Source organism: Pseudophryne corroboree, chromosome 1, assembly GCF_028390025.1.
Source record: "Pseudophryne corroboree isolate aPseCor3 chromosome 1, aPseCor3.hap2, whole genome shotgun sequence".
Classification (NCBI taxonomy): Eukaryota; Metazoa; Chordata; class Amphibia; order Anura; family Myobatrachidae; genus Pseudophryne; species Pseudophryne corroboree.
The window spans coordinates 909,269,250-909,287,763 of NC_086444.1; the positions used below are offsets into that span (position 1 = coordinate 909,269,250).

General features: G+C 44.0%; 1 protein-coding gene across 5 annotated transcripts in view; it reads left to right on the top strand.

Moving 5' to 3' along the window:
- The window catches only part of AFG2A (AFG2 AAA ATPase homolog A), a 963,796-nt gene that overhangs the window by 316,855 nt on the left and 628,427 nt on the right, over positions 1 to 18,514 (top strand). For 4 of the 5 annotated variants that reach the window (XM_063920291.1, XM_063920294.1, XM_063920295.1 and 1 more), the window contains exon 12: positions 5,753 to 5,806. The exons of the other annotated variant lie outside the window; for it this stretch is intronic. In XM_063920291.1, coding sequence (XP_063776361.1) covers positions 5,753 to 5,806 — 54 coding nt within the window. The remainder of the gene's footprint in view (positions 1 to 5,752; positions 5,807 to 18,514) is intronic. 5 annotated transcript variants of the gene reach the window in all.

Genomic DNA, 18,514 nt, shown 5'->3' on the forward strand with positions numbered 1-18,514 from the left:
GAGGTTTTCACAGAAGTGACAAGTCTTTGGGGAATTCCTCGATTAGACATGATGGCGTCTCGCCTCAACATGAAACTTTAGGGATATTGTTCCAAGTCAAGGGACACTCAAGCTATAGAGGTGGACGCTCTCGTGACACCTTGGGTGTTTCAGTCGGTCTAGGTGTTCCCTCCACTTTCACTCTTTCCGAAGGTGATAAACGTAAGAAAAACAAAGGTTCAGGCAATCCTCATTGTTCCGGTCTAGCCAAGGAGAGCTTGGTATCCAGATCATCAAGACTTACTCATAGAAGATCCCTGGCCTCTTCCTCTACGAGAGGACCTGTTACAGCAAGGACCGGGCGTGTATCAAGACTTATCGCGGTTGCGTTTGACGGCATGGCGGTTGAACGCCATATCCTAGTCCGAAAGGGTATTTCCGGTGAGGTCATTCCCACATTGTTTCAGACTAGGAAAGGAGTAACAGCGAAGCTTTCCCTCCGTATTTGGAGGAAGTAAGTGTCTTGGTGTGAATCCAAGAAGGCTCCTACGGAAGAATTTCCGCTGGGTCGTTTTCTCCATTTTTTTGCAAGCAAAGGTGGATGCAGGTCTAAAGTTAGGCTCCAATAAAGTGCAGATTTCGGCCTTATCAATTTTCTTTCAAAAAGAATTGGCCGCCTTTCCAGAAGTTCCGATTTTCGTGAAAGGAGGGCTGCACATCCAACCTCCATTTGTGCCCCCGTCGCACCATGGGACCTTAGCGTGGTGTTGTAGTTTCTTATGTCACACTGGTTGGAACCTTTACAAGAGGTTGAGTTAAAATTTCTCACTTTCTAAGGGGTCATGCTGTTGGCCTTGGCGTCCGCAAGGTGGGTGTTGGAATTAGCGGCTTTGTCTCACAAGAGCCCCTATTTGATCTTCCAGGTGGATAGAATTGAGAACTCGGCAACAGTTTCTGCCAAATATGGTTTCCGCGTTTCACAGGAACCAGCCTATTGTGGTACCTGTGGCTACTTAAGCCTTGGCTGATTCGAAGTCTCTCGATGTAGTCAGAGTTTTGAATATTTGTGTCACCATGGGACCTTAGCGTGGTGTTGTAGTTTCTTATGTCACACTGGTTGGAACCTTTACGAGAGGTTGAGTTAAAATTTCTCACTTTGGAAGGGGTCATGCTGTTGGCCTTGGCGTCCGCAAGGCGGGTGTTGGAATTAGCGGCTTTGTCTCACAAGAGCCCCTATTTGATCTTCCAGGTGGATAGAATTGAGAACTCGGCAACAATTTCTGCCAAAAATGGTTTCCGCGTTTCACAGGAATCAGCCTATTGTGGTACCTGTGGCTTCTTAAGCCTTGGCTGATTCGAAGTCTCTCGATGTAGTCAGACTTTTGAATATTTGTGTCGCCAGAACGGCTCGGATTGGAGAAACAGAGGCTCTGTTTATTCTGTATGCTCCCAACAAAATTGGGGCCCCTGCTTCTAAGCAGACTGTTACACGCTGGATCTGTGATACGATTCGGCATGCTCTTGCTACGGCTGGATTGCCGTTACCGAAGTCGATGAAGTCCCATTCTACCAGGAAGGTGGGCTCTTCTTGGGCGGATGCCCGAGGACTCTCGGCGGTTCAACTTTGCCGAGCAGCTACATGGTCGGGTTCAAACACTTTGCAAAGTTCTACAAGTTTGATACCCTGGCTGATGAGGACCTCATGTTTGCTCAATCGGTGCTGCAGAGTCGTCCGCACTCTCCCGCCCGGTCTGGAGCTTTGGTATAAACCCCATGGTCCTTTTGGAGTTCCCAGTATCCTCTAGGACAGGCATGTCCAATCTGCGGCCCTCCAGCTGTTGAGAAACTACACATCCCAGCATGCCCTGACACAGCTTTAGCATTCTCTGACAGCAAAACTGTGTCAGGGCATGCTGGGATATGTAGTTTCACAACAGCTGGAGGGCCGCAGTTTGGACATGCCTGCTCTAGGACGTATGAGAAAATAGGATTTTAATACCTACCGGTAAATCCTTTTCTCTTAGTCCGTAGAGGATGCTGGGCGCCCGTCCCAGTGCGTACTGTATCTGCAGTTATTGTTTATGGTTACACTCATGTGGTGTTTCATTTCAGTCAGTCTGTTGCTGACGTTATTCCTGCCATGCAGGCGGTATGTTATTATTGGTCATGTTTACACACAGGTTGTGTTACATTTTCGGTCAGCATATTGCTGTATGTTTTTTCATGCCATCGGCTGGTGTTCTATTGAATGCCACGTTCTGCGGCATGTTCGAGGTGTGAGCTGGTATGACACTCACCGTGTTTAAACGATAAATTCTTTCCTCGAAATGTCCGTCTCCCTGGGCACAGTTCTCTAACTGAGGTCTGGAGGAGGGGCATAGAGGGAGGAGCCAGTTCACACTCATTCAAAGTCTTATAGTGTGCCCATGTCTCCTGCGGATCCCGTCTATACCCCATGGTCCTTTTGGAGTTCCCAGCATCCTCTACGGACTAAGAGAAAAGGATTTACCGGTAGGTATTAAAATCCTATTTTTAAATGGATCTCCACTTTTAAAAACATGTTGTTTTTTACAGGAATGTTTGTTATAGATGCAACAATAGATATATTCTGTGGATATTATTGGATGCAATGAATGAAAGTGAGTTTATCTGTTGTCATATGGGGGTCGCCATGGGGGTGGTGTTGGGGTCCTTTTACCTTCTAGTTACTCCTACCAACTCATACCACCAGAACCATCCCTTACATTCTCTACATTTGAGGTCCATACTATACGCCTCTTCCAACCAGTACATCTTAGAGTAGCTGTCATTTACCGCCCCCCTGGCACTGCTTCCAAATTCATCGACAACTTGGCTTCCTCACTTCCTCTCTTCTGACATTCCCTCCATTATCCTAGGTGATTTCAACATCCCTATTGACATCCCCACACAATGCCCTGCCTCTAAACTCCTTAACCTCACCTCTTCACTTGGTCTCTCCCAGTGGACCTCCTCACCCTCCCATGTGAATGGGAGCTCACTGGATCTGGTCTTCACTCACCGCTGTGATATTTCTGATTTTTCCAACTCCCCATTTCCCCTCTCTGACCACCACCTGCTCTCCTTTAACCTATCTCTCTCGACTTCCCCATCTCTACCTCCTAAGGCTACCATCACTAAGCGTAACATTGAAGCTATTGACACCACATTCCTTTCCTCCTTATTTGACTCACTTCTCTCTCCTATTCTCTCTCTCTCATGCCCTGAACAAGCCACTTCCACATACAATGCATCCCTTACTTCTGCTCTTGACTCTGTTGCTCCACCAACCACTATTCACCCTCGCAAATTACACCTCAACCCTGGCACACCAAATGCACCAGATATCTGCAAAAATGCTCACGTACTGCTGAGCGACACTGGAGGAAATCACGCTCTAAGGCAGACTTTCTCCATTTCAAACTTATGCTCTCATCCTTCAGTGCTGCCCTTTCTCTTGCTAAACAGTCATACTTCAAGAACCTCATCTCCTCCCAGTCTTCCAACCCCCGGCGCCTCTTTACCACTCTCAACTCACTCCTCTGCCCACCTCCACCTCGTCTCCTTTCCTCACTCTCTGCTCTTGACTTTGCCACTTACTTCACATCAAAAATTGACTCCATACGTCAGGACATCACATCACACCAGACCATCAGTAACCAGCCTTCTCCCATCCCTTACCAACCCTCCCCATCCCTCGCCCCAACTCTGACATCTTTCTCCCATGCATCTGGAGAGGAAGTCATGGCCCTCATTCGTTCCTGTCCCCTCACCACCTCCCCACTTGACCCTATCCCCTCCCGCCTCCTCCGCTACCTCTCTCCTTCTGCTTGTTCCCATCTTTCCCACCTTCTCAATCTCTCCCTCTCATCAGGCACTGTCCCCTCTGCCTTCAAGCATGCACTCATCTCTCCTATTCTTAAAAAACCTACCCTTGATCCAAACACTCTCTCCAACTATCGACCCATCTCTCTCCTCCCTTTTGCCTCCAAACTCCTTGAGCGTATTGTCTACAACCGCCTTACTTCCTTTCTATTCTCACACTCACTGCTTGACCCATTCCAGTCTGGCTTCCGTCCTCTCCACTCCACTGAAACTGCCCTTACAAAAGTATGCAATGACCTCCATGCTGCTAAATCTAAGGGACACTACTCTCTACTTATTCTACTGGATCTCTCTGCTGCTTTTGACACTGTGGACCATCCTCTCCTACTGCAAATCCTTCACTCCATTGGTCTGCGTGACACTGCCCTTTCTTGGTTGTCCGCCTACCTTTCTGACCGTTCATTCTCTGTCTCCTCTTATGACTCTACCTCCCCCTCACTTCCACTAACTGTAGGGGTACCCCAAGGTTCTGTCCTTGGTCCTCTACTCTTCTCTCTCTACACGTCCTCACTAGGTAAGCTCATTAGTTCTTTTGGTTTCCAATATCATCTCTATGCTGATGACACCCAAATCTATCTTTCCTCTCCAGACCTCTCCCCTGCTCTCCTCACTCGTATCTCCAACTGTCTCTCTGCTACCTTTTCCTGGATGTCCCAGCGCTTTCTTATACTTAACATGTCTAAGACCGAGCTGATCATCTTCCCTCCCTCCCGCATAACCTCACCTCCTACAATCTCATTATCTATTGATGGCACTACTATCTCCTCTAGCCCCCAAGTGCGCTGTCTTGGAGTAATCCTTGACTTCTCCCTCTCCTTCAAACCACACATTCAGCACCTCTCACAAACCTGCCGTTTTCATCTAAAAAATATTTCCAGGATCAGACCCTTTCTGACCCAGGATGCTACTAAGACTCTTATCCACTCACTGGTCATCTCCAGACTGGACTACTGTAATCTCCTCCTAACTGGCATTCCTGACAAATACCTCTCTCCACTCCAATCTATACTCAATGCTGCTGCCCGGCTCATCTTCCTCACCAAACGCACTACGTCCACCTCTCCTCTCTTACTAGACCTTCACTGGCTCCCCTTCCCTTTCAGAATCCATTTCATGCTTCTCACACTTGCTTACAAAGCCCTCACCCACTCCTCTCCCATCTACATCTCTGACCTTATCTCCCTTTACACTCCCACCTGTCCTCTTCGCTCTGCTAATGCACGTCGACTCTCCTGCCTACGGATTACATCCTCCAACTCCTACCTCCAAGATTTTTCCCGTGCTGCACCACTTCTCTGGAATTCCCTACCTCTCCCCCTCAGACTCTCCACCTCTCTACAAAACTTCAAACGAGCTCTCAAGACCCACTTCTTCACCAAACCCAGCCAAATCTCATCCTAAACCTCTGTTCCACGCTCTCTATGTACCCCATCTGTCTCACCCCTGTCTGTCTACCCTCCCCTTTAGAATGTAAGCTCTCACGAGCAGGGCTCTCTTCCCTCGTGTGCTTATCCTTTTCTTACTTTAATAATATTCAACTGCACCAAATCCAGCAGTCTTCTGCCACCTGATACTTATTCCAGTGTCATCTGCTGATGTAGCTATGTTTATTTACCCTGTACTTGTCCTATATTGTCAACTGTAAGTTGCTGTTTTCCTGCTTGATTATTTGTTTATGTACTCTGTAATTGGGCGCTGCGGAACCCTTGTGGCGCCATATAAATAAAGGATAATAATAAATAATAATAATAATAATATCCTAGGGCAAAATGAACAAATATGCTGGGACAAAAGAGTTCTCTGAAAATGTAGATTATTTTTCTTGTCACAATTTCATGTAAGCATTTACTTAACATCTATTCATTTTTAGGGCCCAGAGCTGATGAACAAATATGTTGGTGAATCAGAAAGAGCTGTTCGAGAGGTTAGTGTAACTGTTGTTATAAAGCATGTTATAAAGCATCAGTAAAATGTGTACAGTATAAATACAAGATTACTTTTTTCATTTACTTTCTCTTACGTCCTAGGAAATACTGGGAATCCATTTAGTCCCATGGGGGTATAGACTGGTCCACTAGGAGCCATGGACACTATAGAAGTTTGTTTGTGTGTGCTGGCTCCTCCCTCTATGCCCCTCCTACCAGACTCAGTTTAGAAAATGTGCCCGGAGGAGCTGGTCACGTCTATGGAAGCTCCTGAAGAGTTTTCTGCATTTATTTTCTAAGTTTGTTATTTTAAGGCAGGCCTGGATGGCACCAGCCTGCCTGCTTCGTGGGACTTGGGAGGGGATGGCGGGCCCAACCCCACTAAGGGTTAATGGTTCCGTTCCCCGCTGACTGGACGCTAGCTCCTGAGGGAAGTATTTGCAAGCCCCACCACAGCGAGCGTTTTTATGCACCCAGACACATAAGCCAGTATAAAGAAGATGGGGAGGACTGCACGCCATTGAAGGGGCGGGGCTTCACTATGAGCGAACCCAGCAGCTCAAAAGCGCCGTTTCCCCTACTGCAGCTGACAAAGACGCTGACTGACAGGGACGTGCAGCTCCTCCGGAAAGCCTCTAGTTTACCTCAGCGATACCATGGGATCATAGCAGGGGGGGGGGGGGGGGGGGCGCCTAGTGTACTAAATCCCCTAATCTAGGTAATTAGTCTGCGACCTGGCTAAGCTTGGCATTAGCGATAAGGGCGCCGTGTGCTGGTTCCATACTCTCTCTGTGTCTCTCTGGAAGGGCGCTTTGTGGGTTAATTGTGCTTTTAACCTTTTCCTCTGGGTGTGCTGTCACTGCTGCAGTATGTCAGGCAGAGAGTGTGTTTCATGTAAGGCACAGTGTTCCTCTTCTCCAGGGGGTTCACTAGTGTGTACTCAGTGTATTGTCCCTTACCAGGCTAGTGGGGCAGAACCAGCATTGGTGGAATGATTTCCACCATTTCTACAAAATTGTCCATAATTTATCCATAAGGCAGTCTATGGATGAGTTTATAAAAAAGGACTCATTACCCAGACCAGCGTCTCTACCATTTGATCCGCAAAAATTTACCTTGTCCCATATACTGCATGATGATGAAGAGTCAGAAATTGAGGAAGGTGAGGTGGACACAGAGGTAGGGGAGGGTACTCTGTCACAGGGTGTAGAGCAGGCATGTCCAAACTGCGGCCCTCCAGCTGTTGTGAAACTACATATCCCAGCATGCCCTGACACAGTTTTGCTGTCAGAATGCTAAAGCTGTGTTAGGGCATGATGGGATGTATAGTTTCTGAACAGCTGGAGGGCCGCAGTTTGGACATGCCTGGTGTAGAAGCTCTCATAGATGCTATCAGAGAAGTTCTAAATATCCATGATAAGGTGACAGAGGAGAGTGAGGAATCTTACTTTTAATATTAAGAAAAAATCCTCATCCACTTTTCCTGTATCAAAGGAACTAAATACCCTGTTTGAAGAACCGTGGGTTAATCCAGATAAGAAATGTAAAATTCCCAGTCATCCTTTATCTTTCCCTTTACCTCCTGAGGATAGGAAAAAATGGGAAAATCCACCGATAGTGGATGCATCAGTCTCCAGGCTCTCACGTACAATTGTACTACCTGTGCCTGGTGCAGCCTCCCTAAAAGATGCGACTGATCGCAAGACTGAGACTACAAGAACAAAGCACCTACAATAAAGCAGCCCCCTGGCGCTAACCAAATAATTAGATCTAATTAAAATACACGTATATGTCCCAAGAAAAGAATCTGCATGCAGCTCACTGTAAAACAGGGGGACCTCTCCACCCCCTGACAGAAATAGTTATCACAAAAAAAAGGGGAAACACAGACAGCGCTAGCAGATTTCTTAGTAAAATACTAATTTATTAATTAATCTATTATCATTCATTCTTATCTCTAAATAAACAACATTTTCATCTCTAAAGCTAATTGCATGCAATTATAAACGTATTTATATCTAAAATAATGGCCTAATAAAAACAATCACAACATAATTAGTGATAATCCTCTGCTCTCTGGAACCAAGTAATACTCCCTTACTACACAGAGCATCAACTATAATCAATCACCTCACACTATTTCACTTGGATGTTATGAATGTAACAACTTAATGTTTACTTTAATGATATAAAGTATACCAACTATAATTCAGATGTTAGAATGTCTCTATTCCACTCAAAATAGGGGTTTGATACTTCATTGACACTTTTGTAGCAAAAAAGTCACTTGTTTAGAACCAAGTTGTAAATTGATACTATTTGCTTCCAGCAGTTCATATAACGTGAGGATGTTCAAATAGCTGTTTCCTTTCTCCTGTGGAATCAATGCTGAATTCATGCACAACCACAGTCGGTTAGTAATTGATTAGTTGGTTAGACATGCATGCATAGACTAACTTATCTTAAAGCAGCGGAGTTGATATAGTGTTCCGGCAGACTTTTAAAACATGACCATGTTAAAATCCCGTCTTTACCGCAATCACTACTGGGTTTAGTTTTACCATGCTCCCGGCTTCTGGTGCCCAATACCTTTAAACAAAGCCTTCTCCGGAGATCATAGATTTCTTCCCAGTATAACAATCATCTCGCAGTGTGGTGATCACAGGTATGACGGATAGAAAAGACGCGTTTCTCCGCCTATCGGCATCGGCGGCTTCCTCAGTCAGATGTTTCAAGTTTACCGCTCTGCTCTCTTTTATCCCTGAAGTCTCTCATGTGCGTCTGTGCGCATTGCCTGCGCTTCAAGCCTCACTTTGCAATCATCGGTTGGTCACATCCTCAGCGGCCAACAATTATATAAAGGCACCTTCTCCTCTACTTTTATTATTAACAGCCTCCTATGTAATCAATTAGTAACCACAAACTAATAGGCTTCAGCGTACACAGATATAATTTAATTATCTCCATAGGTAATACCTCTATCATTACTATATGTTTAAACCTTCAAAATACATAAAACAGTAATAGTGTAATATAGTAATCTTTCAGTAAACAGAGCGAAGTTTACATCAATTAACCCTTAGAGAACCTAGTATTTTTTCTTGGAACATATATTTATTTATATATAGAGCTTCTAAGGCTCCCTGTTGTTGCACAGTATATGGCAGCCTATCACCCTCATTCTTACTTGGGTGTATACATATCCATATATAATAGAAATACATCCAACTATTATGTAACCCTACATTAATACATTTAGTCAAGGCAGATATTAAAACCTTATTACACTCCAGATTGATATTAAATACAATTTTAAAACATCCAGTGTAATTTAATAATCAGTTTTTTAAGGAATAATTTCAATAAATAATTATACTCCATCCAGTAATTCATATTACCATACATTAGCCAGAATAAAATTATCTATCAATCATTAACCCCCCCCCCCCCCCCCCCCAACCCCTAAAACCTATTTTTAAACCTTTACCTTTAGGCCACCCTTTCATATTTTTGTTTTTAATTACATTTCATTCAAATGCTAACGTATATTGATCTTATATCATAACCTTATACCCCATTTCAGAAGCAAACATCAAATGACCCAAACCTATGATTTGCCCTATGTACTTATCTAATATGGTTTAGTTCCACCGTGTCATTTAGGCCATCAGGGCACAATGTTCCTAGCCTAAATATCCAAAATGCCTCTCTCCGACAGAGGGTATTAAACCTGTCGCCCCCACGTGTAGTAGTCTTAATTTGTTCGATCCCAGTAATTCTTATGTTACTGGGTGAATATAGATCACATTGTGCAGTGTGGTTGGACAGGGGATGCGTTCTTATATTTTTATTCATATTCCTCCGATGCTCCATAAATCTTGTATGAAGCATACGGGTTGTACGTCCCACATATTGCTTCCCACAACCACACTGCACAATGTAGATCACAAATTTTGACCTACAGTTGATAAAAAAATTTATTAGGAATTTCTCCCCTTTTGATTAGAACAAAAATCGACTACCTTTCTACTTGTGTGTGCACACGTGTTACATGTAGGGTTCCCACATTTATGGAAGCCTAGTGGTCTACTTGGTATCCAGGTATTATCCATCTGTCCACCCTCTATTCTCCTTTGATTAAAATGGCTCTTTGTTAATTTTTGTTTTAAATTATCCGATTTCCTGAACACTACTTTCCCATCAAGATTAACTGTTTTGTTAAGCACTGTATCAAGCTTCAAAAGTTCTGAGTTCTTTTTAATTATCTTTTTAATATCTGATGAATAGTTATTATATTTCGTTATGAATAGAGATGACCTATCCTCATTAACCCCCTTTTTTGACTTATATCTTGGATTATCTCTCTCCATACATAGCAGTTCGTCTCTCTCCATAGATTCCACTTCACTTAATGCTTTTTGTAGAATTTCCTTGGGGTAACCCTGTTTCAGAAAAGAATTAAAAACTAAACCCGCTTGTTTCTCAAATACTTCTGGATTTGAGCAATTACGTTTTATTCTAATAATTTGTCCCTTCGGAATATTAACCTTCCAGACCTTCGCATGTGAACTTTTAAAGTCTAAATATCTACTCTGATCCACTGGTTTTATATATGTTTCTGTTGAGGTTGGAAGGTTAATATTCCGAAGGGGCAATTTATTAGAATAAAACGTAATTGCTCAAATCCAGAAGTATTTGAGAATGCTTCATACAAGATTTATGGAGCGTCGGAGGAATATGAATAAAAATATAAGAACGCATCCCCTGTCCAACCACAGTGCACAATGTGATCTATATTCACCCAGTAACATAAGAATTACTGGGATCGAACAAATTAAGACTACTACACGTGGGGGCAACATGTTTAATACCCTCTGTCGGAGAGAGGCAGTTTGGATATTTAGGCTAGGAACATTGTGCCCTGATGGCCTAAATGACACGGTGGAACTGAACCATATTAGATAAGTATATAGGGCAAATCATAGGTTTGGGTCATTTGATGTTTGCTTCTGAAATGGGGTATGAGGTTATGATATAAGATCAATATACGTTAGCATTTGAATGAAATGTAATTAAAAACAAAAATATGAAAGGGTGGCCTAAAGGTAAAGGTTTAAAAATAGGTTGTTGTTTTTTTTTTTTTTTTTGGGGGGGGGGGTTAATGATTGATAGATAATTTTATTCTGGCTAATGTATGGTAATATGAATTACTAGATGGAGTCTAATTATTTATTGAAATTATTCCTTAAAATCTGATTATTAAATTACACTGGATGATTGCAAAGTGAGGCTTGAAGCGCAGGCAATGCGCGCAGACGCACATGAGAGACTTCAGGGATAAAAGAGAGCAGAGCGGTAAACTTGAAACATCTGGCTGAGGAAGCCGCCGATGCCGATAGGCGGAGAAACGCGTCTTTTCTATCCGTCATACCTGTGATCACCACACTGCGAGACGATCGTTATACTGGGAAGAAATCTATGATCTCCGGAGAAGGCTTTGTTTAAAGGTATTGGGCACCAGAAGCCGGGAGCATGGTAAAACTAAACCCAGTAGTGATTGCGGTAAAGACGGGATTTTAACATGGCCATGTTTTAAAAGTCTGCCGGGACACTATATCAACTCCGCTGCTTTAAGATAAGTTAGTCTATGCATGCATGTCTAACCAACTAATCAATTACTAACCGACTGTGGTTGTGCATGAATTCAGCATTGATTCCACAGGAGAAAGGAAACAGCTATTTGAACATCCTCACGTTATATGAACTGCTGGAAGCAAATAGTATCAATTTACAACTTGGTTCTAAACAAGTGACTTTTTTGCTACAAAAGTGTCAATGAAGTATCAAACCCCTATTTTGAGTGGAATAGAGACATTCTAACATCTGAATTATAGTTGGTATACTTTATATCATTGAAGTAAACATTAAGTTGTTACATTCATAACATCCAAGTGAAATAGTGTGAGGTGATTGATTATAGTTGATGCTCTGTGTAGTAAGGGAGTATTAATTGGTTCCAGAGAGCAGAGGATTATCACTAATTATGTTGTGATTGTTTTTATTAGGCCATTATTTTAGATATAAATGCGTTTATAATTGCATGCAATTAGCTTTAGAGATGAAAATGTTGTTTATTTAGAGATAAGAATGAATGATAATAGATTAATTAATAAATTAGTATTTTAATAAGAAATCTGCTAGCGCTGTCTGTGTTTCCCCTTTTTTTTGTTAAGACTGAGACTACACTAAAATCTTTGTATACTGCTGCCGGGGTGGCCCAGAGAACCACTATAGCATGTGGGTGGATTGCAAGAGCCATTACTAAATGGTCAGGTAATTTACTTGAGGGATTAGGCACCTTACCTCAAGAGGAAATTGTTTTGCTCCTGCAATATATACAAGACTTTGTGAATTTTATGGTGGAAGCCATAAAAGAAATAGGTTTGCTTAATGCACGCACTATACCAATGGCAGTGTCAGCACGCAGAGGATTATGGCTATGTCAGTGGACTGCTGACGCGGACTCCTGGATAGGAGTGGAAGACCTTCCTTTCATAGGAGAGGCCTTATTTGGAGATGAACTCGACAAATGGATCTCCCGAGCTACTGCGGGTAAGTCCACCTTTTGCAGCTCTGCCAGCAAGGAAGGCCTACTCAGGACCTAATCTTCAGTCCTTTTGGACTACCAAATTTAGGGGCATGGCCAGAGGTTCTTGTACCGCCGCCAGAGGTGCTAGTGGTTAACCACGCAAACCAGCAACTGCTGGTTCACAGGAACAGGGCTCAGGCTCTGCTTCCTCAAAACCTTCCGCATGACGGTGGACCGCGATGCCCTGAAGACATGAGGGTGGGAGCCCAGCTAAAATTCTTCAGTCACATCTGGACAGGTTCATGCCAGGATCCCTGGGTCATAGGCCTTATATCCCAGGGTTACAGACTGGAGTTCCAGGAGCTCCCACCTCACAGATTCTTCAAATCAGGCTTACCAGTTTCAGAAGAGGCGAGAGTAAACTTACACGACGCCATTCAAAAACTGTTACAGAACCAGGTCATTATTCCAGATCCACCTCACCTACACAACAAGGGTTACTATTCCAACTTGTTTGTGGTACCAAAACTGTACGGTTCGGTAAGACCGATTCTGAACCTCAAGTCATTGAACCCGTACTTACGTGTGTTCAAATTCAAGATGCAGTCTTTGAGAGCGGTAATCTTAGGTCTGGAGGACGGGGAATTCCTAGCATCTCTGGATGTCAAGGATGTTTACCTTCACATTCCGATCTGGCCGCATCATCAGGCTTATCTACGGTTTGCACTGCAGGACTGCTACTACCAGTTTCAGGCGCTGCCATTTGGTCTCTCCACGGCACCGAGGGTGTTCACCAAAGTGATGGCGGGGATGATGATGTTGCGCCGCAGACAGAGAGTGAACATAGGCCCTCATTCCGAGTTGATCGGTCGCAAGGCGAATTTAGCAGAGTTACACACGCTAAGCCGCCGCCTACTGGGAGTGAATCTTAGCTTCTTAAAATTGCGACCGATGTATTCGCAATATTGCGATTACTAACTACTTAGCAGTTTCAGAGTAGCTTCAGACTTACTCTGCCTGTGCGATCAGTTCAGTGCTTGTCGTTCCTGGTTGACGTCACAAACACACCCAGCGTTCGCCCAGGCACTCCCACCGTTTCTCCGGCCACTCCTGCGTTTTTTCCGGAAACGGTAGCGTTTTCAGCCACACGCCCCTGAAACGCCGTGTTTCCGCCCAGTAACACCCATTTCCTGTCAATCACATTACGATCGCCGGAGCGATGAAAAAGCCGTGAGTAAAATTACTTTCTACATAGCAAAGTTACTTGGCGCAGTCGCAGTGCGAACATTGCGCATGCGTACTAAGCGGATTTTCATTGCGATGCGATGAAAAATACCGAGCGAACAACTCGGAATGAGGGCCATAGTTCCATCCTTGGACGATCTTCTGATAAAGGCACAATCCAGGGAACAGCTGTTGGAGAACATTGCCCTCTCAGCCAGACTACTCCTGGATCATGAGTGGATTCTGAACCTGCCAAAATCTCACCTAGAACCAACGCAGAGGCTTCAGTTCCTGGGAATGATACTGGACACAGAATCTCAGAAAGTATTCCTTCCCTTGGAAAAGGCATTGGTAATCCAGTCGATGGTTCTGGCTGTCTTGAAGCCGACCCGGATCTCAGTACATCTCTGCATATGCCTTCTGGGGAAAATTATGGCTTCTTATGTAGCAGTTCAGTATAGAAGGTTTCATGCGAGACCTTTCCAGCTGGATCTGTTGGGTAAATGGTCCGGATCACATCTTTACATGCACCAGATGATTCGTCTGTCACCAAAAGCCAGGATCTCCCTCCTGTGGTGGCTACAGATTTCTCACCTAGTCGAGGGTTGGAGGTTCGGGATTCAGAATTTGATTCTGCTAACCACAGATGCATGCCTCAGAGGTTGGGGAGCATTCACCCCGGGGGTGCAGTTTCAGGGAAGATGTTCAAGTCATGAAGTCGTCCTTCCAATAAACATCCTGGAACTAACGGCTATCTACAACGCCCTTCTGCAGGCCTCATCTCTTCTTCAGTACCAGGCCATTCAGGTCCAGTCGGACAATGTTACGGCGGTAATGTACATAAACCGACAGGGCGGAACAAGAAGCAGAGCCGCAATGTCAGAGGTGTCAAGAATTTTCCTCTGGGCGGAAAGACACGCCGTTATGGTGTTGGCGGTAGACAACTGGGAAGTAGACTTCCTCTGCAGACATGATCTGCACCCGGGGGATTGGGGCCTCCATCCGGCGTTGTTCCAGTGGGGGTATCCACAAATCGACATGATGGCCTCTCGACTCAACAAGAAGCTCAAGCAGTATTGTTCCAGGTCGAGGGATCCACAGGCATTAGCGGTAGACACTCTGACAACTCCGTGGGTCTACCAGCTGGTGTACTTGTTTCCTCCCATTCCTGTGATCCCAAGAATTCTGAAAAGAATAAAAAGGGAAAAGGTTCAGGCGATACTCATTGCTCCGGACTGGCCAAGAAGGGCGTGGTATGCAGATCTTCTGGAGATGCTAAGCGAAGATGTGTGGCCTCTGCCTTTTCGAGGGGATCTTCTGCAACAGGGACCGTTTGTCTATCAAGACTTACCATGGCTACGTTTAACGGCATGGAAGTTGAATGGCTGATTCTAGCCAGGAGAGGGATTCCTGACAAGGTCATCCTGACTATGATCCATCCAGAAAGGGGGTAACGTCTAAGCATTACTATCGTATCTGGTAGAAATATGTCTCTTGGTGTGAGAGCAGACAATATTCTGCTATGGAATTTCATCTGGGACGTTTCCTGCTTTTTCTGCAGTCGGGAGTTGACGTGGGCTACGCCTAGACTCCATTAAAGTTCAGATTCGGCCTTGTCCATTTTCTTTCAGAAGACAAAGGGCTTCTATCCCTGAGGTCCAGCCGTTCTTGAAAGGTGTTCTTCACATCCATCCTCCCTTTGTGCCTTCTACAACACCTTGGGATCTCAATTTGGTTTTGCAGTTCCTCCAATCGGACTGATTTGAACCATTACAGGAAGTGGATGTAAAGTACCTTACGTGGAAGACCGTCACACTGTTGGCATTGGCTTCAGCAAGACGTGTGTCGGAACTGGAGGCGTTGTCTTACAAGAGCCCCCTAATTGATTTTTCATGAGGACAGAGCTGAACTCAGGACTCGTCAGCCATTTTTTTTCTAAGGTGATGTCCGCGTTTCACATCAACCAACCTATTGTGGTTACGGCTTTTACGTACGCCTCTGCTACTTCAAAGTCTTTGGATGTCGTAAGGGCTTTGAAGGTCTATGTGAGGAGAACAGCTCGTCATAGAAAATCGGACTCGCTATTCGTTCTTTATGATCCCCAAAAAATTGGATGCCCTGCTTCGAAGCAGTCTATTGTACGCTGGATCAGGCTCACTATCCATCTGATCTGCCCCCTCCTATATTTAAAAATGAATGGGCTCTGCTGGACATAACTCTTTATTCACTTAGAATGCCTAAAGGGTAGTAAAAAATGAATTACAATATTTAGGCAGTGGACAGAAAAAGTTTCCAGCAAATATGAAATCATGACAGACCTCCGACAATATTAATTTTTAAGAACAACTTAATTGCCGTCTTCAGAATGGAATCTTTGATAAATTTAAAATATATGCTCACTGCCACTCCCAGTGTATTTATTTCCTGTTTCAAGATTACTTCTTGGTATGACTCCTCATGGATGATCTTCCAGTGGATTTGAGCTGTGAGTCTCTAGTCTAGACAATAAGTAATAACTTTTTGGGATGAATGCATTTATTGCTGCTGAGATCTTCTTACTCATTTTCATGTTCTCACAGTTACTCTATAGATTGCGGTCTATATGTTGTGTTCTGTGTACTTTTTGGTATTGACTTCTGTTCATTGTATCCCATTTCCACAGTATCTGTCCATCCAACTATCTATATAGTTATATCTGGTCCGCTGTATGTATTGTCCAACTCCTTATATTTCCTTTAGCTTGTAAGCTTGGTTATGTTGATTGTTTAATTGTACGTTTTATTTGCCCACTTTCTGTTCAGCCTGTGGAACGTATAAATAGGTACAGTAAGAAAAGGCTAACATAAAAGAACATTTGTTATGTTTTGTTGCAACATCTTTCTTATTATGACCTTTTTTAAAATATTTGCTTTTTTTTTAAATCTCCTTCATGTTAGACAAAAACAACAACATATTTGTGCTTTTTTATGTGCAAAACTAAAATACTGCCAAGCTATTGTTATAAATGGAATCCAGAAATAATTAAATTCAGGCTTCTTTGTGGTGGTACCATAATCTAAGAACATGGCATTCATTTTTACTGCAGTCAGAACATACTTATTAATTAAAATGATTCATGTTTAAATAAAAAGTCAGCTAACTTTCAAAGAAGTAAATAGAGTTTGCACGAAAACATTTCTTAAGCAGACAGTTGGAGAGTTTATAACATAACATGTTATAAATTAGAAGTAATGTTTTTTAGGTATAATATACATTTGTCGTTCTAATTGTAACTTTTATATGGTACAAAATTTGCTACTTGTTTCACCAGAGGCCTTCAGGCAATTACTCTCAGGAGTGTATATTGGCCCTCATTCCGAGTCGTTCGCTCGGTATATTTCATCGCATCGCAGTAAAATTCCGCTTAGTACGCATGCGCAATATTCGCACTGCGACTGCGCCAAGTAATTTAACAATGAAGATAGTATTTTTACTCACGGCTTTTTCTTCGCTCCGGCGATCGTAATGTGATTGACAGGAAATGGGTGTTACTGGGCGGAAACACGGCGTTTCAGGGGCGTGTGGTTAAAAACGCTACCGTTTCCGGAAAAAACGCAGGAGTGGCCGGAGAAACGGAGGAGTGTCTGGGCGAACGCTGGGTGTGTTTATGACGTCAAACCAGGAACGACAAGCACTGAACTGATCGCAGATGCCGAGTAAGTCTGAAGCTACTCTGAAACTGCTAAGTAGTTAGTAATCGCAATATTGCGAATACATCGGTCGCAATTTTAAGAAGCTAAGATTCACTCCCAGTAGGCGGCGGCTTAGCGTGTGTAACTCTGCTGAAATCGCCTTGCGAGCGATCAACTCGGAATGAGGGCCCTTGTTTTAGCCACTTCCGCCCCACTTTTCATGTTCTGTTAAATGGAAAGCAACATGTACAAATGTGCCTTCCTACACCGAGCCCTTTTCCTCCATGTGACTCCAGAAGCCTGGCTCAATTCTGATCTTAGGGCCAGGTTCAGAGATGGATGCTAAATGCACAACAGCTGCTTCTTTGGATGCAGCTGCTGTGTGAAAATATCTAAAAACAGTAGGAGGCATCTGTAGTAGAAAGACGCCCACTGCATGCTTTTGTGATCTGCTGCTGTGTCCGAAGACACAGCATCGGATCTTCTACGTGATCATCAGTCATCTGAGTAACACTTGGTGGTTGTGTAGTTGATGTTTTCGGGCCCACTGAAGCTGCATCCATGGATGCAGCCACTGGCTTTGGCACGCCCAGAATGCGGGGCTGACACCCCCTACCCCCCTCATATTCTGTAACACTGCCCGCCGTCTCCTGCAAAAGGCAGCAGCATGTCAATCATGCTGCAGCTTAGGAGGCACTGCGACAGTTGTGCAGATCGCCAAACCATCAGTTTTGCTGAATTAGGCCCTTAGTTCACAAATACTGTAGTTTACTAGGAATTCTCAGACCTTCCCTGTATACTTTCTCCTCAATCTTGCTACCTCTTTATTCATTGTGATACTTTTTCCTCAGCTTTGCTTAGTAGCAAATGGTGTTTTGGTGCAGCTAAGTCTGTGGCGCGATAAATGGGGCAGTTTGGTGCGATTTGAGGATAAGTGTATGTGGACGCATCTGCAGTGGCTATGTCAGTCATGCTGTTTCTTGAAAAAGTCTTTCTCATACATTAAGGGGCTGATTTAAAGTAAGTACAGTACCATACCATACCTCCCAACTGTCCCGATTTCCGCGGGACTGACCCATTTTTTGGGGACTGGGGGCATGGCCAGCAGCTCACAGAGCGCTGGCCATGCCGCCACTGTGATTTAAATGGGAGGCGTGGCCTGCGAGCATGCATCCCTGTGAAGCCATGCCCTCTTTCCCACAGGCTGTGCCCCCTTTTCGCAG